Source organism: Oryzias latipes, chromosome 24 (genome assembly GCF_053564925.1).
Source record: "Oryzias latipes strain Hd-rR chromosome 24, Olatipes_Hd-rR_3.1".
NCBI lineage: Eukaryota > Metazoa > Chordata > Actinopteri > Beloniformes > Adrianichthyidae > Oryzias > Oryzias latipes.
Window position 1 is genome coordinate 11117502 of NC_136260.1, and position 27641 is coordinate 11145142.

The 27641-nt window shown below is 39.1% G+C and overlaps 1 protein-coding gene across 1 annotated transcript; it reads left to right on the plus strand.

The window, feature by feature from the left end:
• Positions 1 to 407: 407 nt before the first annotated feature.
• pinx1 (PIN2 (TERF1) interacting telomerase inhibitor 1) lies at positions 408 to 27641 on the plus strand. Its single transcript, XM_020714563.2, has 8 exons — positions 408 to 619; positions 2157 to 2228; positions 2908 to 3017; positions 5180 to 5272; positions 5464 to 5545; positions 6022 to 6111; positions 11538 to 11620; positions 26567 to 27641. The coding sequence occupies exons 2-8, from the start codon at positions 2210 to 2212 to the stop codon at positions 27146 to 27148; spliced, it is 1059 nt and encodes a 352-aa protein (XP_020570222.1). The 5' UTR covers positions 408 to 619; positions 2157 to 2209; the 3' UTR covers positions 27149 to 27641.

Genomic DNA, 27641 nt, shown 5'->3' on the forward strand with positions numbered 1-27641 from the left:
TCCATGCGTCGGTTATCTGAGCTGCCTCAGTTGACCTTGCTTTGGTTTTCATTTAGACCGCAAAAACGAGAGAACACGCGGGGGAGTTGGGCCTCCTTTTTGCAGCCACTTTAAACCATACAAATTCACATTTTGTCTTGCCTTTTGGAATGAGCAATATTTTAAGCTAAAACAAAAAACTGACTGCATTCTGATTTTTTATTGTACGTTTCAAAAATACCACTTGCTCTTTTTAATTAAACTAAACTTGGTGACATGAAACAGAACATTATAAATGACTTATAGGAGCTTTTAAATATATTTTTTTTACTATTGAAATGACTTACGGTAAATATTTTCTTTCCGCATTTCTGTGTGGTGTAACAGGAAACTATTAGTGTTATGTAATAGACCTGTCAGGAGTGTGCAGACACCCAAATTCCAGGCACAAGCTAAACACAAGGCTTCCTCTGTTTGTCTTTTCTAACCCTTGTGCTATACTAGCCACTTAAACGTTGGAAGTTGGGTCATCTAGACCCACTAGACAGTGCTCTGAACCTTTTTTCTTCAATGATTTGTGATCTTCACTGGTGTCCATGGATTAAATGAAATCTTTCCACCTTTATCCACCTTTGTCATGGTAGGGAGAACACGTCACTATAAGGGTGGGGTCATCTAAGATAGCACAAGGGTTAAGTTAGTGTTGCACAATTTGAATTCTATATTCTGCAAATCTTTGATTTGATGTAAATAGTACAGTGGATGTAAAAATAGAATAATGGGTAGTAGTCATAAAAAAGCCTAGTTGTTTTTGCATATTATGGAGCTCTTTATTTCTACTAAAAGAAAACATTTCAAATATTTTTTTTTGAATTGAAGCATTTGTATTTCAAGCTTGGAAAATGCTGAGTTATGCTGTGGTCTCTGCTTCTAGTGTTGAAAAAAACCTACTGGTACTTTTTCTCCATTTACGCTGGGTCAAATCAGAATCAGGTTACAGTGAATGAAAAACCAGATTGTAAATGTGGAAAATAGACATTGTGAATTAAAAAAAAGGAAAACAGCTTTAAACCAAAGTACACATTGTAAACTTAACAGAAATATTAGAATAACCCCATATGTTTACTACAGAAACATGCTGAGGAACAAATTTGAGCTCATTTCTGTTTTATGCTTTTTCATTTCCCTTGTGTGTTTAGCTGCAACATTTTTTTTAATATGTTCTTTTTTTCTTTTTTTAACAGCTAACATGAATCTGCCTCCTTACAAACCGCAGCCAATCACAAACAATTAGTATTGTTTTTTAAGTAAACTACAATTTCTTTGAATGCACAAAGTTTATACAGTGAATGCCTGTCTGACATTTATTGCAATCCTACTTTGTTTAAATTTTTATTTCTTGTCTTGCAGACTGTTTTATCCATTTATGAGATAATATAAAGTTTGCTATTATAAGTTGTTATGATCAGTTGTAATAGATAAGGCTAAAATAACATGTTATGGTGCTGATCCTCACGCAAAAGTACATTTATTCTCTGGCCAATGCAATGTTGACTGTGACCTACGAGCAAATGTTTTGTAGTATGAGTGTATTTTTCCTATACCCACAGAATTTACTAACATTTTATAAACATACCACACAAAACATGTCTTGGTTATGCCTTGAAAATAATTGTTTTAAATCTTTTGTTTTTCTTTAGGGTATGAGACTGTTTGTTTGTTTTTTGGACTGAAAATCCGAGTTTAAAAATGTCATTTAGTTCCTAAATCACTCTTCCACAACCTAAATTTGTCACTTTTCTTTGTGACCTTACAGAATACAACGTATTTTAGGTTTGGATAGCAGTTATTCATCTTATTCACGTGTTTTTATTACCTGAAAAAGTTCCTAGAATGGCATTCCAAGTGGGAGAAGTTCACATGTTTGCTGAAGTTGAGACTTTTGAGCTGAACTCAAGTAACACTGCAGATCCCAACCGGACTCTGAGGTGCTGTGGCGCCCTCTATTGGTAAAACATTTGGGCTGTAAAAGGCAAAGTTCGGTGATAAAGTCTTTGTTTAAATATAAAAAAGTCAAAGAATATTGTTTTATATATAAATTGTAAACAAAAATGTCATTTTATTTAATTTACAGATACTTAAGGTTTAAAATGACAACAGTGATTTATTTTATTCAGGCATTTTGGAAGGTACCTAAATGCTCGAGCGTCCACAAGACTGAGGACCCAAGATGTCTATGCTAGCTGAACGTAAGTACTTTTCTCTTACATGTGTGTATATATTCCTTTTCTTTGTTTATTTTTTTTCTTCATTGTGATATTAGCCAAAGCACCATGCCTAACGGTATAAATTATAAACGGTTTTTTGAGTTGCCATTAACAAAGTGTTAACAAGGTTAGCATTAGCTTTAGCATTTTCCCCCATCGGTTTCTTTAAACACGTGTTTCTTACTTTACAACATGTGTCAAACTGCAGTCATCGCTGTATTTGTTTTTCAACTTGCCCGGCTGCCTCTTATAAGCACAGAGCTTGACTACAGTAGCAGGAAGAGTAGGGGTATCTGAAAAATATGTCGAACACTGAAGGATTTGCAAACGCTGTAAATCAGCTTTTTGACTGTTTATTTTTTGAAAAATAATCGTGGCCTATTTTTTATTTTATTATTTTTTTTGTAGAACTCTCTGTAAGATCTGGATAGTAGTTTACACGTTTGTGTGTGCTACATTCTCACTTGCTTGTCCTTGGATTAAAATCAAGATGTATTTTTTGTCATGATGTTTGTATAAAAAATGTTAAAGCACATTACATATGTTTATCTTCAGCACTGTTTTATATTCACTCTGCGTTTTGAGCTCTATATACTAGTCTAGTTGTCATTATTTAATGACAGACTGTTGAGTAACAATGCTGCTGCTTTTGTGAATTTAGCCCGAAGGAAACAAAAGTGGTCGGTTGACCCCAGGAACAGCACTTGGAGTAAAGATGACTCTAAATTTGGCCAGAAGATGCTGGAGCGAATGGGTTGGTCCAAGGGCAAGGTAAGCGGTCTAAACTTATGCTGATATCTTTAAAAGTGAATGCAATCCAGATATAGTTTTTGTTTGTTTTTCAGAACTTCTTTCTCGTTGCTTTTTTCTTAAGATGGGTGAAACATTTAAGGAAAATTAAGCTTAAAATGACATTTCTGAGTATTTCTTTATTCAAATCGTGTTGAATCACAAGCAGAAGGGAAAAATGCTGTTTAAAAACGACCCTGAAGTTAGCTTCCGATTCACAGCTTCCGATTCGCGAGGGCCCTAAACACTAAGACCACCGTAAAACCGGGTCCTGTTCAAAAACCGCTGGACCTGGACTGCTCAAACCTGGGTTAAATTATGCATTCGATAGTAAAGAACACATTAAACCCAGTTTCTGATTTGTGAAACCTTCCTCTGATTTGTGAAAATGTGAAATAGGTTGATTTTTATACCATTTTACGCACTGAGTCCACTTCAGACCAGGTCCTGGACCTGGACTGCTCAAACCTGGATCAAATTATAAATAAGATAGTAAAGAACACATTAAACACAGTTTCTGATTTGTGAAAATGTTAAATAGGTTGATTTTTATCACATTTTACGCACTAAGTCCACTTCAGACCAGGTCCTGTTCAAAAACCGCAGGACCTGGACTGCTCAAACCTGGATTAAATTATGCATTAGATAGTAAAGAACACATTAAACACAGTTTCTGATTTGTGAAAATGTGAAATAGGTTGATTTTTTATCGCATTTTACGCACGGAGTCCACTTCAGACCAGGTCCTGTTCAAAAACCGCTGTGGGAAATAGTATCATTTCATCAAATTTTATGCAATTTAAGGATAATGGGGACAAGGGAAGGACAACTTTAAGGAAAACACCGTAACAGGAACTCTAAAGTAAATCAGAAAACAAACCAAGAAATATTGAACAAAAAAACAAAACTTAAGTCAGGGGTTCATGCTAACCATGACTATAACTATTTGTCCAATCTGACATCTGTTTCCCAGTTTCTTTTGAATGTTGAGATTTTGATGTCGCCTTGTCTAGCGTTCTTGGATTCCTGTAGTGCATCGTAAAAGGTCCAAGCTTTTGTCTGGGCAGAAGTCTGTGTATTGCAACAAAGTGATTTTGGTCACCCAGGTGATATGTTAGGGCCACCGGCTCGTACCTGTGTGGAGAAATACAATAGTACAATGCAGTATAAAAAATAAAAGTGTTAAGGAATAAAAAAATACATTTCCACCCAAATTTCATGAACAGGACCTTGTCTGAGAAAAAGCGATAAAAATCAACTTATTTTACAAATCAGAGGAAGGTTTCACAAATCAGAAACTGGGTTTAATGTGTTCTTTACTATCTAATGCATAATTTAATCCAGGTTTGAGCAGTTCAGGTCCAGCGGTTTTTGAACAGGACCTGGTCTAAGGTGGACTCAGTGCGTAAGATGCGATAAAAAATCAACCTATTTCACATTTTCACAAATCAGAAGAAGGTTTCACAAATCAGAAACTGTGTTTAATGTGTTCTTTACTATCTTAATTATAATTTAATCCAGGTTTGAGCAGTCCAGGTCCAGCGGTTTTTGAACAGGACCTGGTCTAAGGTGATCTTAATGCAAAAAATGCAGCGGAATGTTCTTTTAGTGCCTTCGCGAATCGGAAGCTGTGAATCGGAAGCCAACTTCAGGGTCGTTGTTTAAAAAGCGTGTTAACAGATGAATGTTGGGAGTTAGTGGCGGATTTACACCGCGCCAATGGTCCCAACCACAACTTGGAGGCAATTTTCTTATGGTCTGCAGAAACTATGTCCCAAAAAACATGATTTTAAAAAAGCCAATATGGAACGCTTTTAAAATAGATGAAAAAAATGATCGGAGTGAGACTTTAAACTCATGTTGGACCTTTTGAGTGCATTAGTTTACAATAATTATTTGTGCTTGTTGTGCCTATTGTTCCTTTTGATAGTGTAATAACGTAAACAGACAGAGTTAAAATGTCCACTCAGCTTGATACAAATACAGAAACAGTAATCTGACAGAACTTGAAAGAGAGAAGTATGATGTTTCAAAATTTGGCGGAACTTACAAACATCGCTGATTGCAGTTATTTTGCAGTTACATCATAACCATTACAGTCAGGTGATTATTAATAAATATGAGCTGATTCTTTGTACTTCCAGGGACTGGGAAGGAGTGAGCAAGGTTCTACAGAACATATCAAAGTAAAAGTTAAAAACAACAATCATGGGCTTGGAACCAATGCAAGTCATGAGGTGAGCACAAACACACTGACCTGAAGTTTAAATTTCTTTTGGCCCTCTCTCTCTTTAGAAATGCCTATTTCAAACCAAAAGTCATATATTTTTACTTTCTAACTAATACCTTCTCTAGCTTCTCTGAAAGCATTCAAATACTCCTTTTCAACAATTGTTTTCCGTTTTGTTGACATCTTTGATTTTTGCAGGATAACTGGATCGCCCATCAAGATGACTTCAATGAACTTCTTGCTCAGCTGAACAACCATCATGGTCAAACCCAGAGCAGCGGTGTGTAGGCAGACTGTGGTCCATCAGGATGTAATAAACTTTTAACCCAAGTTTAGTTTTAATGTGTTTTTCCCTTGGCTGTTGTAATGCTGTGGGCAATTATTTAACTTCAGGTTGTCACATGTAGAACAGCTGTAACTGTTATACACACAGTTGTGTTTGTCTTATCAGCATCTCAGTAGTTCATTTCCTTAGTGATGTGCTTTTGAAAAGCATCACTAATAACATCCCACAGACTCATTTATCCCGTTGGATTCTATCAGACATTTAGTTTCCAATAGAGGCCACTTGATTTGGTTTCACATTTTTTCTGTTGGTCAGTAGAGGGAGCTATAACACAGCATTTTCTATATGAAACATCCTGTTCCAAACTTTATAATTGACCTGAATTTGCTATTTTTTTTTTTTACTGATCATCAGAGGAGTCAACAACATTCGATCTAATTTTCTCTATGTATGATTTTTTCCGTCTGCAGAAGCTCCATCCGAAGAGAAAAGGGGATTCAGCTTAGAAGAGAAATCAAAGACTTCTAAAAAGAGGGTCCACTACATGAAATTCACCAAAGGTGAGTTCTTTTTTTTATTTTTATTTTTTATGTATATGAACTTGACAGGAAATCTCTGAAAATATTCTTTACTTAGCAAGAATTTAAAGAAATGAACAGACAACCGGAAGTTCTGGTTCTTTTTTTTCTCTGCCACCCAAAAACCTCCAATTCTCATTCAAAGTGCTTGCTTGACCCCCTCATTGAGACCTGTGCTTTTCCTTCGGATTCTGCTCAGCTTCAGTCAGCCTGCACTAGGTCAGTTGACCCCATGCGTGTTAAGAGAGCTTATTTATAACTCTCCCTACTCCTTTCATTACTCTTAACACGTCAGGAAGCTGAGATTTGTTGGTCAAGGCCATTACACTGATAGGCTCAAGAAGGAATTTAGCGTTCAGGACCAGTGGAGGCTAAAATGAATAATTACAGAGTTTTACTGCTGAGTCGTGACAATCTGCATGCCTCCAAGAACAAACCTCTTCCAGAAAGATCAGGAAAGTTGCACTGATTTGGATAGGATAGTGGTGTGCATTTTGAAGTCCTGAAGTGGGTTTTAATTCCTCCTTAAATCTGGTATGATCTTATTAGCGAGTGTCATCAAGTTCAAATCGGCATCATCATCCACTTCCCAAAACAAAACGATTTCCACCTCTGCCTCACCTGGAGGACCCGTGTACACTTGATGTCATTCTGTTGCACCTTCCTGTTTCCTGTTTTGGTCATCTGGCATCTCTATTTACCCCCCGAAACAACGCCTTCCATGACCTATTGGATGACCTTGCCAGATAAAAAAGAACCTTGGTCTCTCTCCCAGACCCTCTCCACCTGTTTTTGTGGTTTTAATTAGTTCATGACATAAAAATGTTTTTTTAACCTTGAAGCATTCATAGGTTACGTCTAAATCCCCTCACTTCTCTCTGTTTGTATATAGTGCACTATATAGGGCATTCGCCATTTTTCCAGGGTGTTCATATCTATAATTCCAAAATTTAGTGCCCTGGAAATTTCCCAGAAGTCTCTAGAAAAAACTAGTGTGCATTGATGCTCACTAGATTGGTGAATACAGACCACAATGCACTGTGTTCAAACAATATTTTATTTGAAAAAAAATTGCATTTAAATGTATTTTTTGTAAACCATCCAAATCATCAGAACATATTGAATTTAACATTACTGTCTGTGCTAAATAGGTTTTGACTTCAGGAAATTGGTGACATCATATTTGGCGTTCAAAATAGTGCCAATAGTATTAAGCATGGTGTCCAAATTGCGTTAAATTTCAGGGCACTAGATACTAAACTGAATCTGTGAATCGTTGGCTATTTCTGAATTATTTTCTTACCACTAAAAGAGTCTAACGCAAAGAAGTGTGGTCTATATTCTCCAATCTAGTGAGCATTGATGCACAATAGTTTTTCTCAGAGATTTCTGGGGAATTTAAAATTGTAGATCAGGCCTTTTCGTCACTAACCGAGGAGTAGTGAGAGAATTCGGAGATTGTGGTCATCTGTAAACCAACATCCAACTTTATTTGTTCTTTCTTTTTTATTACTAAACATAAAATGCATTTTTTCTTTATTATATGTAGCTTGAAGAGTTCAGGTCAAATTAGACTTTAGTGACTCATCAGTATGTGTCACTTATTTGAGACAAGCATATTACTGATGTGTCATCATTCATCTTTGTCGTGATGGAGTTATGGAGGTGGAACACTGGCAGGAATTAAGGAGAGCTTTGCTCAGTGCAGCCATGGGTCCTCCCACCTGCCAGTCAAAATAAGAGACACGCCCTTAATGCACAAATTTGAGCTCTAAATAAAACAAAAACTCTCACTCGGACCTGTCACGACTAGGAAATAAAGTGATAAGTTTAAATGGTATGTTGTGCATTAGGCCTGCACAATTAATCGCAAATTTATCGTTATCGCGATTTCAAGCTGTGCAATATCCATATCGCAAAAGTCGCAATAAATGGTAAACCTTAAAGGTGCTAAAACAATCTTATGACAACTTGAACTATTTAATGAATTGAATAAATCCCATTATCCATTTGACCAATCAGATGGGGCCATTCACGTTCTTGACCAATCGGATGGAGCTTCATGTTAGATGTTGCCCTCCTAATTAGAAGAGGGTCATTTGGAGACTAATTTAAGGTATTTTGACTCTTATTTAAATTAAACTTTTGCAGTAAAATGGAAATGTTTTTATTGTTTTTGCTATTTGTTCATTTATCGCAAGTTATATCGTCATCGCAATACTGATCACTAATATCGCATATCGCGAGTTTTCCTCGTATCGTGCAGCTCTATTGTGCATGCTTTTATTCTTAACGTGGGAGTTACTGGGAAATTCCTCGTCTGATGGCTGCATCCAGTGGTCGTTTAACATTTGATACTTTTGGGTTTTCCTTGAATTCAGAAGCAGAAGGTAACTAAATTTTTTTGTACAAATGACTTAAAATAAAGCCAAATATGTGTTTGTTTGTTTTTTTTGTTTTTTTTAACGAAAGTGGTCAAACTTGACCTCTGCTTTATAATATGGCAGATTCTCAAGCCTACCATGAGTGTTCACCGTTGCAGCACAGCATCCTAAATGTCAGCAGCAACAGCAGACAGACATCACATCCTTCCTGGAGCTGAAGACACAAAGATGTTCACAAGTACAGGAAAAAGGATCACATCTCCACTCAGGCAGCTCTAAAGGACACTGTAGAGATGTTTGCAGGACAGTCAAACAAAACCAAGCTGACGGCTGCTGACGCCACTCAGCTATATTTAGGCTTTCTAACAGTTCAAATGTCTAATAATAGCTCAGTTAGAAGGTGCATAGTTTTTTTGACCCACTCCAATCATCTTTTGAGTTTTTTTAAAGCACTCCCAGTGTTTTTCTGTTTTTTTTAATTATGATTAGCTTCCCAAAAAGAAAAAACAGTGTTGTTTTCTAAGACAGTTTCTGTACAGCGGCAGGAGTTCATTAGAAATTCACCTTTGAGTTGCAGCCCCACCACCCTTACACTCTCTCCTGCTAGTTTACAGCCCCTCACACCCCCAACCTAACATTAGCAGCCGTACAGTTTTAAGCCGGATTCCAGCTCAGACGAGGAAAACCCAGACGTGCATGGATTTATTCACCTACAAGTGGATGCATCAGAATGGAGCGGAGCAGGAAGCTTGTGGCCCACCCAGCATATAATCTTCATCAAGAATACGATCTTTTTCAAACAGCATTTTTGGGTCTGCTTCTGATTCACAACTGTTTCTTCAAAGAAACACTCAAAAAAATGCAATTTAAGATTAATTCTCTTTAAATATCATCATTATCATCAGAAAAATAACACAAGAACGTTTTAAAAATGCCAAAAACATAGTTTCCCCAATTTTCATTTTCAAGAAAGCGTTAGGAATTGTTGTTGTGAATGTCTTTAGGTTTAAACTTTCTTATGTCTGGCTTAAATAAACTACAGATCATTTATTTTTATTCACAGGGTTTTGTGGTCTAGTTTGTCCTCTTATCTATTTTTGTACAAATATGTTACCCAATGTATTGCCTAGAAAAAAAAGCTAGTTTTGCACAACTGTGTTCTAATGAAAGGGATCGTTTTATTCAAAGGTTTAGCAATGTAAGAAACGGAAATTATTCATCATCTGCATAAAATTTTTTAAAATTAAAAATTTGCGAGGAAACAATAGATTCGAATATTTTTTGAGCTTCTTTGTCAAACTTTTTTGAGTAAAAAGAGTTTATTACAAAAAACAAAAAAACTTTTCTCCTGAAAACACATTTAACGGTTTTACAAACTCTGATTTCTCACAACAGTTGGTGACCGCTCTTGCGTTGCAAACGGCGCCCATTGGAAATGTTTTCATTAGTGGGTCTGGCCCTTGCTGTTCTGTTAGATGTGGACTGGCTTAGGCCACAGATTTGTGTGGCAACATTTAACCCGCCACACCTCTTTGCATGCTTCCACTGAATGCTTCCTCCTCTCACAGCGAGGTTGTTGCCAAGCTAAGGCTTCATAATAGATTTACTGTTGCTAAGCTTGTTATAAGAGAGGCTGAAAAGGTCATGTTATACTCTCATAGTTCTGTTATCGACGGTCAGCAGGAAAGGCCTGTTATTCCACATTGGATTCAGAGGCCTAGTGTGTTACTAAATAAGTAAAATCATACACAATGAGATTAACATGATAAAAGCTGCTAAAGTGAGTTCATTGCAGTTTTTTTTTTTCTTTGACCCCTTCAACATCAAGGAACCATCCAAACGTGCACCTCTCCTTCCAAATGAAAGCCTCCTCCTGCTGCTTAAAGAAAAGTATTGATATCTTGTTCCTGCTGGCTCCCTCTTTGCCTGCACTGAGGATTGATGGTCTTTGTTTGCAGGGAAAAGTACTGAAATCTGTGTTGCTCAGGCCCAGGCTTCGCAGCATAAACCGGTAACCCAGTTCTAATTGGTACCTCCATCCATCACCTGTCAGGGCAGCCAGGGTGGCTGGTGCAGAACCTAACTGCAGCCCTCCATCTGCTGCGCTGTGTGGCGCTTTTACTGCAGCTTTGTGGGCATATTTTCTTTTTTTTTTTGGCAACATAGGGTTACTGACCATTCGTAGTAAATGGTAAAGTAAGTAAATATTTAAGAAATTAATCTAATTTTGATTTTCCTGAATTGTACCCAGAAGTTTTTGTCTTGCTTGGCACCTTAATGACTTTTAAATCTTTCTGAAACGCAGCTGGGAGAAACTTTTTTTTTTTTTTTTTTTTGAAGAGCATTGTTGTTTGCACTTTCACCTAAAAGCCCAAGAATTTTGACGGGCACTTCCTTGTCCAAACCGAGGATTGATCTGGAGGGCTTCGTGTTACCTCTGACCTCAGTTTGCTCGGCAACAAACAGCACAGGCCCTCCTTTCTTGGTTTTTAGCTTCTTAGACCTGCATGTGCAAGTGACTTTCAAAGCCAAGAGCTGGGGCAGATAAAGCTTAAGAGCAATAAATAACCAAATGTTATCAGAGCCCCACTGAAGGAAAAGGATGCAGCTGTACGAACAGGACCCCAGCCTGAGACGGGCAACTGCGTGCTTCAGGAGTCTTTGAGGCCCGGCTTGAAAATGGGAATCCGGAGGCGTGTCGCGGCGGACCTCATCCTCCGTTTATTTTTCTTTGCTGTTTTATCCCTGCGACGTGAAGCGATGAATCTTTTCAGTGTGGCCACCTACGCACACCTCCCAACCAACACACATGTTCTGATGGTGCCATGTGTTTATTTTGAATCCACATCAGACACCAGGTTTTTTTTTTGTATTCTAATCAATCATATGGTGCTATTAAAAGTTTAATTTTTCTTTAACTGTGTTTGAGTGATATCTTTTTGGTGGTTTATCTTTTCCTTATCAAACTAAAAATGACTTTTACCTTGTTGATTTATATGTATTTGTTTTTGCTTCGTTCCACAGGAAAAGACCTGTCCTCCAAAAGTGAAACAGACCTGAACTGTATCTTTGGGAAGAGGTCGAGACTTGAAAAAGACCAAGAGCAGGTAAAATTTAAAGAGACTTTTTAAAGATACTGTTGAAGGAACAGAAAAGCAGAAGCAGAAGAATCAAGTTCCACTTGTATAGAAATTGAGCAAACAGGTCTCTTATATTTCTTAAAGTCCACTTTCAGGCTGCTGAGGCCATGCTGTTGGGCGAATAGCTTATCTGTTTCTGGAATTGCTGGTGAACATCAGCTCTGATCCCTTCATCAGATGCTCAGGTGTCATGTGACCAGTGCTGCTTCTACTGGCCCGGGCCGCCGAGCAGCCTCTGGCTGTAGATTAGCCATGTCACACTGCACAGCTTTAACAGCGCCAGCAGGCCGCTGATGGTGGCAAGAGTTCTTAAATCCATTTAAGGGATTTACACTCCTACCCCTTCCTACTACCTTCATTTTACCCCCCCCCCCCCCCTCTTTTTTTCCTACTTCTGCCTTAAAGTGTCATATCAGGTGGTTTAGCTGTGCCAGCAGGCATTATTAAAGAGAAAAAGTAAGAGCGGGTTTGCTGTGTAAAAATGTCAAGTGATGATGCTTGCAAAAAAAGTTGAAATGACAGTTGGAAGGAGTGATGGTCAGTGGCGGCCGAGACCGCACTCGGGGTGAAAGCTGTGTGATCCGATGTATCAGATCAACAACTTTGGGTTAAATTTCAGAAGAAAGTAAAGCCTTGGTCACATGCACCTGTATGAGGCTGATCTATTGTTACAAACGGGGAATGAGGGAAGCACCCAGGCGCAGAGAGGAGGAGGAGGCTTTAATAAAAAATAGTCCAAAACAAAACTGAACCACTGCATCAGGTGGGCAAATTAGAAACTCGAAATATTATACACACTGGGAACAGGGGAACATTGACCTATGGAGCAGTACAGAAGGAAGGGAAAGACAGGACTTAAATACATCCAGACAAACCAGACACAGGTGGAAACACTCAGGACAGATGGGGACCAAAAGCAAAACTCGATATGACAACAAAACAGGAAATCTTAGAAAATAAAACAGGAACTGAACTCAAAACATGACAGAAACAAAAGAGAACCAGAACACAAAAGTAAAGAACTAAAACCGTGACATCTATACAAGTACTGCAGGGTTTTGGGTCGTCCGGTAGAGAGGTAGGCCACATTTTAAGTTGAGCGTAGGTTTGTCTTCCAGTTTAACTGCCACCTCAAGGGACGTCATTTAGAATGGAACATACGATTGTCGTGTGGGGTAAGTGTACTGTTAAGTATTTGTAAGGCTAATGTAAATCGTTTGCGCTTAAACTACGCTTTAGTTGTTAGTGAGGTCCAAGTACTAGCCCCTTACTGACCGCGTGCAGGGGTGGGTATCCAGGGGATATGCAAGTCCCTGTAGGATACCCACACTAACTACGCCCTTCTAATTTTCTAATTTTCTAACAGTCAAGTACGTATTTATCACGTGAACAGCCCCTTTGAGCCCCTTGTGCAATCTGCAAGTTTTGGAGTGGGTTAAAAAAGGAAAAATCTGGATGACATCCCTTCTACCTTACTGTACCCTTGCTCGCAACATACCTGTAGAAAGAAACATGCATAAACATTTTCTTTGTATGAAATCGCCAAGCGGCCTATGACCTTGCTTTTTCACATGGGCCACCTGTGTGCCTCATAACAGGTTAGCCTTTTTTGGCCTGTAGACTGTCAGCCCGAATCTACCCGTAAGGGCAGCTGTGACAAAAGCATAATGTTGGTTCTAAAAGAACGGTGTTAGAGCACACTACAGGTCATTGTGTATCCACCTGCATGCATGTCCACAAAAGAAAACGCCAACAGTAGGCTGGCTGACATTAGAATTGGACCCAAATGTCCTGCTCTAAAATAAATGTACTTTTGCATCATGTAGAGAGCTGCGTGATATTTTGGACAGGTTACTTGGAAAAGATTTGGCACAACAAGAAAAAAGGGACGGAATGCTTGCTGCAATATTTTGCTGGGAAGCCTCAGTTTCAGCTATCCTCCGGGATCTTTCCTGATAGGTCATCTATATGATATACAGGTTATCATCTTACCTCGGGACACAAACTCGCACAATTGCCCCCTGTTTGCATCACGTACTTATCTCTAACATTTGTCTGGAAGAAACTGGCATTGTAAAAAAAAACAACATAAATTTACCTGGAAAAACGCCTCTATTCTCCTGTAGGTACTCTGCCATAGCAAGACAATGGCGGGCTCTCCCCAGCTGATTAACATTGGAAATGCAAGCAATTCACAGTTATTTTCTCTCTAATTGTTTGGTTATGGGCTGCTATATTTTAGACAGAGGGGACACCATTGACCATATCGAAAACACAGGCCACAACCACAATGGCTTCCCATGAGGCCTTGTGTTAAAGCCCAGCAGTGTCAGAAGTTGTTGAAAATGAATAAAGGGGGGGATTGACCAGCCAAGCGGCGAGGTTTTTAGCCGGATTTTCCGTGAAAGTTTTCCTCACTTGGTGACCTTCATCCCTCACTGATCTTTGCTGTGTTGCTGCTGTCGCATCAGCTCGTGCAAAAATCAAACGCCCCATAAGAGTCGTGAGTGTTTAGAGATCTGCATTGGTGGCAGGGTTGCATTATTGTGCAAAGCAGTATCAGGATAATGTGAGATTGTCAATCCTATCTGCATGGCTGTCTCCAGACAGGCCCCCCCTTTCTCCACTCATGAATCTTCCAGAAATTCACCTACCACCCACCTCTCTGTCTTTAGCGGCCTTTCCACCAGTCCCCCTCTGCGGGTGTTTTCCTTCCTCCGCAGTGATGTGCTTCCTGTTCACCCCTTATCGCTGCTCACAACGCTGCATAAAGCACACAGGCGCACACAGGCGCACACAAGCGCACACACGTCTAACTGTCCCAAAGGCCTCAGCCCATCAAAAGCAGTTCTAATGTGTTAAAAATAACATGATGCAAATTTTAATCTGAAAATGTCGATTTATGATATTTTATAAACGTTTAGACATAACAAACTTAAAGTCAGATGTCAAAATTCCTTAATTAAGCCAGAATTTAGGAAGCTGTCATTTTATCCTATTAAAATATATGTTTTGAGTTATGATACTTTTAGTATCATACTTTTAGTAAGTAAGTCCTAAATAGCAAATTACTGTAAGAAGATTTAAAGCACTAATTAAAAATTTACAGTGTGTGTTTAGCAAATAACACATTTATTTAATTGGTGCAAGTGTCCCAAAAATATTTCAAAAATTAATGTTTTAGTCAGTACTTCCTATGTTTTTTCCCCTTTTTAGAGGTCTAAAATGTAAGTTTTAAATTATTTACCACTGTCTGACCAGTGAGAGTTTTACTGAAGTGTCCGTCCATCTACTTAGCTCTCCATTATCCATCACCCGTCCCACGCTTGCTTGTTCCCTCCGTCTCCTGCCTCCTCTTGCTCCTCTCAACACAATTACTCACCGCATGACAAATGACTGGCTCTCGCTGCCGAGATATCAAAAAGCCCCGGCCACTTCTAAATGAAGGCACTTTGGCAGCCCTGTGCTCCCCGTGCTTATCGGCGGGCGAGCAGTGCCCCTGGCCGTCCTGCTCTCCATCCTCCCCCTTCTCCACCACCTCTGCTCTCCATGCCCTTCTCAAGGGGTTTAGTTAAGGGAGCCACATAGAGGGCCAGCCTGTCTTGATTTATCTCCCTTGCCCCTCTGCCCAGCCACTCAGGCAGGCCGAAAGAGCCGACGAGGCTCCAGCGGGTCTCTGCTCGAAAGCTCGGCATTAGCTGAAATAAACCATTCTGCCGCCCAGTGAAAAATGTCCTCTGATTGGCTAATTAATCAGTCAAAAGGGAACGACGCGGTTTGTGACTTGAGGGACCCAAGCGGGCGACCGCAGAGGGCCTGCTGATAAATAGACTCCCCGCCGATTCATACATCAAGGAAAGTTGGTCATTTTTTAAAGCCGCCTGCTAAAATGAAAGGTGGAAACAAGCTGCAGTTTTATTTTTTCAACTGTGTGTTTTTCTTTGAAAATTGTGGATCATTAAAAACTATTTGATACGTTATTGCCTTTTCCCCACTGTTTTAAAGGACATTGGAAATGTTTCCAGTCTTGCATGATATTCAGATGTAACGTTTAAATATGAAGCAAATGGGAAATATAAGGACATTATTCATATTTTAGTTGTAGTTTTAATGCTTTTTTAACTCTGATTTAATTTCATTTATAAGATGAGTTTTTAATAGATGACTGTTGTTGTTTTTGAAACTACTACTGGATGTTTAGCCTTTATGTTTGGACTTTGACTGCCTCGAACATTGAAGTCTTTCCAGTATTAATCCTTTCATTTATATCTCTACTCCCTAAGTGTCAAGGAAGAAAAATGGCTGAGTATAATTTGGTGCAAGCCTTGTTTTGACTCCTGAACCTCCAGTCAGACAGGGGACAGGGTGCGCCTGGCTCTCGGGTCAGCGTGACCCCTGCTGCTTCTCCCACTCCCACTCCCACTCCTGCTCCGGCACAAAAGACATAGGATCCAGCCTCGTCGGGTGGCACCTGTTGCCAGCGTTTCTTCCCACGCGTCGTCTCCATGAAGGATCGCGCGTCAGCAGGTGCTCCCCTGATACCACTGTTAGGGAGCATGGTGCCGGGGCGACCCTGGTTGGAGGGCTTGAGCATTTGGCAGATGCATCTTGGAAGCGCCGGGGAGCTAATGGGCGGAGTCTATTGGTGAAAATTTACTGACAGCTCATAGACATTGACCACAGAACAGAAATGATCTGTAACCATGCCACAAGTTACCTTTTTTCTTTTTTTTTAATAATATAACAATTTTGCAGCAGTTTTTGCTCATCAAGGATGTATATCTGTTCAGCTCATGAAGACCTTTTGAAAAGTTTAATTTTTTTTAAATGGATTTTACATTTGCTTAAAAATAAATTCCCCTTTCCTTGGTGTATATTACAGACCCAACAAACAGTTGCTTCAACTACACTTTTTGGGTGTATCTTCTCCCACAATTTCTGAGATATTTGACAACCAAACTTGAAATTTTTTAATGGTATAGGATTATAGAACAATTACTCCACAAACTCTAGGTTTGTTTCAGAAAATATACTTTACTTTTATAGACTATTGTACATTTAAAATCTATTTTTTCTCCATGTGATTTCTCAAGATTAATTGATTGATTGAATTTAAGTGTCAGGCACTAATGTGGCCAGCCCGCATGAGCTGATATGACACTGGAAGACAAAATACAGAAAATTGGCATCACAAAAATACAATAATCCACCCAATCAGAGTCTAACAGAGTACCAAGTGTCAATTCTTATTCTCCATGCCTTTGCCACAAAAATTACCAAACAAAAAATTTCATTTTCAAAAAGCAAAGGTAAGATTTTATCTTCAGATGACCAAAACAAATGAGTACATTTCTTTTCTATTACCTCATTATTATTACAAATTATCATTACTCATTATCATCATTACTACAAACAAAGTCTGTGTTTTTCATACAAAGGACAATAAAACAAAAAATGAAACTCATCCTCCACCACTTGCAGCTCACAGTCTTTCCTCCTTCAAGAATTACAAATACTTTTAGCTTTAATTTCCCAATAAACATTTATGTCCATCAAGATGCTTTTCAGGTAGACAGTTACATATTTTTCACAGTTGATACATTTGCAAGATTTAGAAAAACTGAAAATACGTTAATTATCAAACAACATTGAGTTGAAGCACCTTATTTTAAACTTTGCTGCTGTTTGAATTTTTCTTGTTTCTCTTTTGGGGATTCTTCCACCTCCTAATTTTATCCTCTGTCTTCCTCTTGTACGCGATCCAGTCGTATGTCCTTTTTGTCTACATCCATGAACCTCCTCTTTGGTCTTCTTCTTGGCCTCCTTCCTGGTAGCTCCAACCTCAGCATCCTTTTACCACCATGATCACCAATCCTCCGCTCCTCAAAGTGATTATCCTAAATGAGCTGTTCCTCTGATGCATTCATTCCTGATCCTATCTGTGCAGATTCCCATTTGCTGCTGTTGGATCCGAGTTAAACTCTTTGAGTTATAACTCTCTTTTATCTTAAGGATAGTTTTAAGTGCCTTCAACCTGATTTTTTTTGACTATGCTAATTAATACATAAGCTTTTTATTTTACTATTTAAATGTCAAGATTTGCCAACAACTTCCATCATGCGTTTCTATGCTTCTCTGAAAAAGTGTAAACTCCGCACCTGTCCCAATCATCTATCTAGCTGTTCTGTGAACTGAAAACTTCTGCCTATGCCACCATGCTGACACTTTCAGCTTAGCTCAATACAAAAACACATAAATGAATAACTTGGGAAATAATAAATGTTACCAGCAGTCGTCTCTTGGTTGCAGGAGTGATGCTAAAATACTCAGGGAGCAGGATAATTATCGCCTGGTGGAGCTAACCACCCAAAGATTTTCAGCCCTCGGCTGTTTACAGTCACAGACGACTGTTTAATCACTGACTCTTTAATCTAATTAATCACAGCTGGAGAAAATAATCGCAGCATCCTCCCTCCCTGGGGTTGGGGCGTGGAGACCCCAGTGTTCAAGAGGGGGCATATTCGGTTCCCGTATGCAGTGTTCTACAAGCACAGGGCAGTCATGCTGCATGCATAATGCTGTCTTCATTTGTTACTGATGATAAACGCTCTTCGAGTAGGGAGAACGAGCAATTTTTTTAAGGCGTTTTTTTTCTTCTTTTTCTTTTCTGTTAAAAGTACTCTACATTTGGTCCGGTTTTGGATTGCATTACATATAATGCATCAAGTTCTCATAATTTTTAGACTTTCACCTTAGTACTTTGTCATCTTCGTAAACAAGGGTCGAGCGGTGGAAAACCTTGACGGCCGACTGACATATTTTCTTATTTGCCGGGGAATAACAAATCCACCTGTTTTTCTATCCGCCCACGTCAGGGGGATGAACGATGGGCTGCCGGACCACTGCAGCTCATCAGGGAGAGACAGCTGGCTAATCAGGCCCTGATCCATACACCCTGAGTACTACCAAATTTATTATTGTGGCAGGACAATGAGGGCATAGTCGCGCAATTACACACCCAAGCAATATTGGCTAGAAATTATAGAGTGGAAAAAAAGCTAGTAATGCAAAGAGGCAGTTTTTAAGAAAATGAATGGGCAACAGTAATGGTGTCAAATTCTAATTAACATCCAAAAGGTGTATGTTTAAAGGAGTACAGTTGTACAAAACTTTTTAATTAGTCTTTTTGGTATTTTAGAGACACAAAAACATGTTTTCATCTAAATCACTTTAATTTCTGCGTTAACTAATTGTTACCACTAAATGACTTATTTTAATATCTTGGGCATAATTGCAAAGCCTTAACGTGAATTTCTGCTATTAAATGAACAAATGTGAAACCCTCCTCCAAAGAATTTGATGAAACCAAAGCTCAAGTCTAAAATGCGAGTCGCTCAAAACTTTACATAGCAGAAGAATAATTTTAGTAAAAAATTTAAACCAAATGAAAAAATTTACCTTTTTTCTTTTACAGTCCTTTTTTTTTTCTTTTACATTGCTGCCATAACGAATCAAATGAAATATTTGCGCTTTGTTGAGTAAGTGTACACCACTTTGGTTTTTGTTTCATAGATTCTATCTTGAGTAAGATAACATCCAACCATTGTGTTTGTTTTTTCTAATTGTTCACACTCATAGGATTGTGTATAAACTTATTACAGAGCGATTTACATGGGTGAACACCTTTTTTGTTGCTATAAAAAGGAAAATGACAGACAGGCTTTTGTGGCAAAAAACAAAACAATCACTTTACCTTTCAATTAAGACTAAACTTTGATTTTACCATATTTTATGGAAACTTGATGCATCTTCCAACTTAATTGTCACACACACAGGTTTACTTAGTGACACACCTGTTGCATCAAAAGAAATGTAAAAGATAAGCTGTGAAAAGTTCTGAAAATACAACTAATCTCCTCCTCAGCATTGCCATAATGCAAACCAAAGCAGCAAAAAAGACAAATGAATAATCTGTGGTACTTGTTCTGTTGGGCTGTTCTGGTTGCATCATATCGGAGAGCAATTTAACAGAAAACGTGGAGTGCAAATAAAAAGAAAATGTAATAAAGGGTTTCAGCATCCATTTATTTTTAAGCTGTTCTCATCTTTTTTCCCTGGCTGTGGTGCTGCATCACCAAGAAGAAAGTGTGTGTATCTGTGCAGCTTCCCCGCAGAACTACACTTGTAAGTAATTGTATGGCCTAGCTAGGTTTTTGCTGAACAGCATGCTATTGAACTGAATTACACAATTGCTGTCGGTGGAATCATTTTGCTGTTTAGCCAGCAAAATAATGTTTTGTCTCATAAATTACTTAATTCTAAGACAGAAATGGAATTGGGGGGGGATAAAACTATGGTGTGCTGCTGTCAATAGCCACCTTGTGGTTTATTAAACAGACCCGTCTTATCTCCATTATAGCCTGTCTAGGTACAAAACTGAGTCTTGTCATTTTCACATAAGAGTTTTTAACTTCAGTCAGTGCTGTCGCTTTTTAAGTTATGACTTATTTTGAAAAACAGATTCGCTCTCTACCTGCTGAGGGTTTTGTAAACATCGGGTTTGTCATGTCAGGTATGCTTCATTTACTTTTTCAGTTGCACCCAGACATTCTCCTCTTCAGTTGTGCATTTTCTGGCATAGGAGTAAAAGTCTTTCCCCCATAAAACCCACTGGGACTTTGATAAAGTCAGGATTTGTTTAGGTACCACAAGTGACCTGGTGGTGAGAACCTCCAAAATCCTGCACACTGTCAAAGTGACCCATGAGTTTTTGATTGAGTGACGTCATCGTCTTACAAATACTTAATGATGCACTTACCACATGCATTCCATTTTCATGATGTCACTTAAGGTGGCTGTAAAAGCTGCAAGGGAGCTGCAAGACACACTGGTCCCCCTCTTTAAGATGTGGTTGCTCCTCTCTGCAACCCTCCATGGGCCCTGACAACCCAAGAACCTGCATTTGCCATTATGAATCAACTCCTGTATGGGCGCATGTGACTAAGCTTGACCTGGTAGGCCCAAGGAAAGGTTTGCTGGGAAGGGAACCTCTGAAAGAGAAACCCAGCAGGCAAAGGTGGGGGGCATAAAGCCTTCTCCAAACCTGAGTGTAGGAAACAATTTACTTGGAGACAAAACTTACTATCAGCTAAAGCTATTTTTCTAGCTCAAGTGCTAGAAAATGGTCTTGCAAACTTCTGGAAGAGGATGAACCTCTTTCAGGTCTGAAGACAGAAAAGGGTGTAATGTGCTTGGAATGAGTCACCAAGTACAAGTTTTCAGCTGTTCTCTCCCCAGTGGAAGAATGGCGCCAAGTTGACAGACGTGGTAATAATGATTCTCAACTGGTCTGCTGTAGTATAAAGAAATCTGAATTAAATGGTTAATCTCTTAATTTACTGGTTAATCTACAGTCTTGTCTTCCCACGCAGTCCAAAATGAGCTGCCTTCATAGGGTTGTGACTCTCCATTGGAGATACGGGATGAAGCTTCACTACCATGAGAAGCTGAGAGCACAGACACAGAACACTGGTCTTCTCTATTGAAGAGTCAGATTTAATTGTTTAGATGTTTACTGATGAGACTCATCCAGGACCTTTTAGGGAGGTTGAATGAGTTTGTTCAGAGGCAGGGTCTCTTGGAACGCCTCTGTGACCTTCTGGAAAGCTGAGTAAAAAAGGTGTGGGCCTTAACACTTCTGCTGTTGTAACTTTAGCACATATGGATGGTTGGATTGTTTTTCCCTAAAATATGTATTGCCATTTCTATTGTTGACTTTGATCTTATTAAATGCCTTGATGTGAACATCCTCCTGAACTCTGGTCAATGGCCTTTAGCATCAGCAGAAATGCACCCAATCCGCATTCTTATTCAGAGTTTGTGTTGAACCAAAATAAATCATAAGACAAGATTCTGACAATGAAGGTTTGAAGAAAATATGAAAATGTGATCAATCAAATTTCTTGTACATTTGGAAGTTTGTTTCTGTCTTTATACTCTGCCATTGCTACAGATGACCATAATGTGGTCTAATAACTTCTGCCAAACCACCACAAATATTCAGTAACACCCAGTTTTGTATAACTTTCCTCCAGAACTTCCACGAAGCCTTCCCATCATCTCTGTTGGCTTGATGGACTCTCACTAAATCTGTTGGCTTCGGTATTTTGGCTCCTTGGCACGTCTGCTATGACTGGCCTTCCATTGGCCACATTAAGCCTGGGAAGATAGAACTGGACTGTCTTGAAGGAGGCGGCCTGTTGAATGCCTTCCCACCCTCTCCTTTTCTCTGGGACCCTCCACGGACCCTCCCTGTGTTCCTTGCCCAGCCCCCGCCAGGGGAGAGAGTGAAACAGGAAGGACCCGATAGCCAGCCAGGCCGCTCCTCTGCTGAAGGAGCCTTATCTCAGGGCTGCACACTGTGCACTGAGCGCATCCTTTTCCTGGGGTTCTGCGTCTGCGAGGGGAGGGGGTAAAGGAGGAGAAAGGGTAGACATTGCTTGATATAGGTGTGTTCTTCAGCCTTGGATTTTTTTGGCTTTTTGGGGGGGGTCCCAGTTGCTATCAAAACTCAACATACAAATGGAATCGCGGCATAAATGTCCAGTATTTACACACTAATGACTGAAGTAGCTTTATTCTCAATGTGACTGAAACTATTTTATTCCACTGATTTGTAAATACGTCTTATAAGAATTAGACTGTTACCTAACGTGTTCAGAAATAAAGAATAAAGATAAACATTCAGAGAAAATGTTGACTATTAACAAGCACATTTTTATCTGAGCAACTGTTATTGATGGACTTCACTCCAATCATCAGTCATAGTGTTCCCAGTGGTCCTTTAATTATGATTATGCTGTTTTAGCCAAAATAAAAGAACCTGGATCATCATAGTTTATAGGGCATAGTTTCTGCAGAGTGGTATAGTATTTTATTTATAATTCACCTCTGACATTTGAACTTGTTGGCATTTTTGTAAGCAGTGTTGGTCTGGACATGTGACATTGGTGAACCAACACATGATGTCACTATCATGTGTATGGGGACAGCTGTGGTGCAGCGGCAGAGCGGTTGGCCTCTGATTGGAAGGTCACATGTTCGGTTACCGCTTTGCCTCCCTATGAGGCAGTGTCCTTGGGCAAGACGGTTAGCCCCCTACCACTCCTGGTGGTTAACAGGTTGGCACCATGTGTGGCCATTGGTGCTAGTGACTGACTCTGAGGCACTTTGTGTCAGGATGGGTGTGGACACAATATGCAGGACGCAGATAGATTCGGAATCCGAAGTTCCTTTTCTAAGGAACCAGACTGGAAATAAACTGGAAACAAAGGTAAGAAGGCTTGTAGCTCTCATACAAACACAAAACAATCCGGCAACGAATGCATTTCTGGTAAATCGCCTGTCCGTCCTGGGGGAGGATCCCTCCTTCATGTGGATACCCCTGAGGTTTCTTCGTTTTTTCCGGAATCTTGTTTGTTTAGGACTTTTTCCTTACCACGAAGGGGGGTCTAAGGGCAGGGATGCCAGTTTAGTTTAGTCAGTTTGTTAGTTCAATTTAGTATTTTCCTATTGAATTCTATGTATTCATGATCCTATTGATTTTACACTTCACTTTTTCAGTAGTACCGATATGAAGCCAATCGAGACGACTGTTGTTGTGAATTTGGGCTGTACAAATAAAATTGAATTGAAGGAAGATGCAGACTTTAAAACAGGAGGAGTGATTAAACAGTTAAACAGGTGCGCACAACAGGAAAAACGGGCGATAACACTGATGAAGAATTACACTGGGAAGGAGAAGTCAAGACATCTGATATGAGAGGACAACAGGAAGTAACAAAATTAACCAAAATAAAAGCATAAAACCCGCCCTAACCACAATATCTTACACTTTGGGACTCGAAGCACTATCAAGTACACACCATTTACCATTTTACCAAAAGAGACACGATTCAAACTCTTATTTTCCTGTAAGATATTTTTCAGCAGATTCTTGTTGCACTAAAAACTTGTTTTCTAACACGTTTTCAGACTTAACTGCTTAGTTATCCTCAATCAGGAAATAATTAAATTTACATGAAATAAACATTCAAAAGCATCAAATAGACTCATGAATTGGAATTTGCAAAAATTGACTAAATTAAACTAAATTCTAAACTAAATTGAACTAAATTGATTAAAACTTGAATTTGAATATTATAGTGAGCTGAGATCAGTGCTTAAATCAAAAATGTCAGTCAGTTCATTCTGTTCAGTTTTAGCTCAGATCATAACTAAATCAAGAATGCGACAAACTGATATATTTAAATTTGGAAGCTGGAAAATTACTCAATTTTTGCATTTACTTTACTTTACCTTTTTTAGAAAATACGTTAAAAAACATTCAATTGGACAACTTTTTTCTGTTTAAACCTTCGGTTGAGCCCAGAAATCGAAGTCAGATTTACAGTGTAAACCTAATAAAAATGGAATTTACTTTTTCAATTGCTTTGCAGTTTCTTACTTGCATGTTTTCCTTCAGTACATCATGGCGAGGAAGATCTCCAGGGCTGCCAGAAATGCAGCCAGTTCAGTGTTTGTGCTAGTCCAGCCTCTGCTGGTCGCAGCTCTTCTCCTGCTGTCGGATCAGAATCTAATGGAGATCCCCAGGCAGTGAGAAAGAACCACAAACCTGGCTCAAGCTGCCTCACCTTGCTGATGATGTTTCTCTCCGTCACTCTCCCCTCTTTCTTACCTCTCTCATTTCGCCTCTCTTGAGAGTAATTTCAAAGGCAGTTCTAAAATGGCCCCCAGCCATCTTCCCAAATCCCAGTTACATGTTGTTTGGCGCTGTCAGCGCTAAGCCCCATCTTCCCTCTCCCAAGCAGAGAGGATGCCATTGTGCAGTAACAGGGAATATAGATTTTCTCCTGGATGTTGGAAAGTTTTGTTTAATGACACCTAACCTGAAAAAAGCCCTTCTCTTTGTTAGAAGTTTGGATTTTTTTTTCTAGTTAAGATTTTTAGGTTTTTGAAAACTTTGGTTTAGATTAAATCCCAACAAATGATCCCCATCGATGTAAAAAAAATCACTTATTAGATAAAATTGAAATAATTAGGGCTAAGATTTGGAAAAAAAAAGCTCTTCTTTTGAATTCATAGTCAAGAATTTTGTCATTTCCAAACCGCTTTTTTAAACCCCCCCCCAGCATTTACTGCACAGATCGGCTGTAAAGAAACATTAATCTAAACTCTGCATTTAGCTGTGGTGTCGGGTTGTTTTAGCCCTCAGAAAAAAACTGCAGATCTGTTGTAATCTCACTTTAAGAGCTTAAAGGCCAAACTTGAGGCACAACTTCACACAACTCAGTGTTTTCAATTTATCCCTAATCGGTGGGATTTGAAAAATGCCGTCCGCCTCACCATCGGAAATAATCCGCAGAACGGTGGCATTGTTTAACGCAGTTCTCTAGAGGAGCGTCTGTATTCTTTTGGACAAATCATTATGCATTGAGTAGGTCATTAGGAAAATGAAGACAAATGAGTTATACAGGTGAGGTGACAAATTGTTCATGCTGTGGAGTTAAAATCTGCACATTTTATGGCCTTTTTACAGATGTGAAGGTAGACCTGTTTAGTGTTTAAGGCTGCAGGGCGGAGTTTGTGATCAAACTTATGAACAGAAGTATTGAAATTATATAAATATTGTGTTGTTTTTTTTCCCCATCATTGAAATAAAGGGTAAAATGGTTTTAAAAAATCCTAAAAGATTCCAGATTTACTTGCATAATGTTAAACACCATTTTTAGCTCCAGATTTTCCCAATCTACCTGCTCCAATCATATTTTGATCTATTGTAAAAAGCGTTTTCTGTGGAACTTTGATTATAATTGTGCATTTTCTAGTCAAAAATCACAAAACCTGTCGTTTTCTAATACATGGTTTCTGCAGCGCGGCAGGAGTCAATCAGATTTTCACCTGGGAATTGTGGGTGGGACTGTTGGCATTGAGAAACCCCGCCCCCCCTTCCCCTCATCATTGCTGACAATTCTCTGTTTACACTCTCTCCTGCTAGCTTACCGGTACATTCCTTCACATCCCCAAGCTAACCTTAGCGGTGCTACAAAAATGGCAAACAATATAGGAGCTATCCAGCTGTACAGTTTTGATCCAAATGCCAGCTCAGATGAGGAAAACAAAGACATAAATGGATCTAGTCGTCTACAAGTAGATGCATCAGAATGGAGTGGAGCGATGAGCTTTAGGCTCACCGAATAGAATTTTAGATCTTACGCCACAATTACAAGTTTTTTCAGGCTGCATTTTTTCGTCTGCTCCCGATTCACTACGATTTAAAAAAAGAAATACTCAGAAATGCAAATTTAAGCTTAATTGTCCTTATATATCATAAGACAAATGCAGCAAGAACCTGTAAAAAAAAAAAAAACCAAAAACACTATTTTCACCAGAGTGGGTCTTTAAAGACAGGAAAGGGAAATGAGCCTCACTGTCTGCTCCCTTTATTATAGATTACCATCAACTCCAGGTCCATATAACACTTTAAAAAAGGAGGAAGTGGATCTTGGAAAAAAGTGTCTGGATGATGTCGTAATGCTTTAGTTTGAATTTCCGTGGCAGTAATCCAGATGAGGAACTGGGGGATTAAGGGTTGGATGCTGACTCTGCAGAGAAACCCAAGTGCAAGTAAAGAACCACAAAACGTTGTTCTCAGATCGAACAGTTATGTTGAATGTACTTATTTTAGGGCTTTAACACCTTTTGTCACATTGCAGTCCTATTTGGGGGTTTTCGCAGTGTGGGTAATCTCTGAATGATGATTGACAATCACTTGAGCCTTTCTGTCTGTCATTGTTAGCCTTGTGGTTTGCAGCCTCTCTACATGCTCCTCTGTTGTGTGTCTTTCTGGACTAGGAGAGCAGCAGCAGTGCCTCCCAGAGCGAAATTGAGGAAAACGGGACATCAAGTGCCGTGGAGTTGGATACGGAGTCCATCGCCAAGACTGTGACCAGCACTCTCACCATGCAGGAGTACTTTGCCCAGCGAATGGCTCAGCTGAAGAAGGCTCGTGGAAACCAGAGTGCAGCACTTGCAGCGGACTCTCAGGCGAAGGAAGAGCTTTCCGCAGGCCGCATGAGCGATGCAACAGAAGAGCCCAAGAAGAAAAAGAAGAAGAAAAAGAAGAACAAGGAACTTGTTGAGGAGGTGGAAGACGAGGAGAACGGCTCATCTGTTGTAACTAAAGACAAAAAAAAGCAGGAGAAAAGGGGGACAGAAAATCTAAATGACACAGATGAGAAGGGTGGCTCTGCAGATGAACATCTGCGTTCTTCTAAGAAGAGAAAGTCAAAGAAGAACAAAAAAGAAGAGCCAATAAAAGATTGTGATTCCCCTGAAAGAATGGAGAAGGAACAGGACTGTTTAGTTATAGAGAATGATGCAGAGCAGATGGATAAAAAATCTAAAAAGAAGAGAAAGAGGCAAAGTCAAGATTAGGATGAAGATAAAATGAGATATTCTTCACCTTCAATGTTTACTCCTGTTTCTAAATTGTCACATTCATGGAGTAAATAGACATATATTCCTCAATAGACAAATAAAATATGTTAATCAGGAAAAATCCTGTCAATCAGGAGTTTACTGCAAAAATGACATGATCTCCAATATTGATGCATAAGTCAATTAAAAAAAAATCTGCCTCAGTTAAATCATAAATTTAAAGTAGGCATCTTAGGTTTTTTCGGACACACCATTTTCCATAGATTGAAAATGGTTTAAAAATGTTTCAAAAGACTACAAAAATATTATATTTACAAATGTACTTGTTAAAACTTTTTGGATGCATGAAATATTTGACCCAAATCTTTACAAAAATGTCTGGATAAAGTTTAATCTCTGAAAAACGTCAAACTTTCAGACATCACATTAAAGTATTTTGGGTTTTGTCGAAATCAAATTCATTTTTGAATAAAGGCATTTTTTTGCAAAA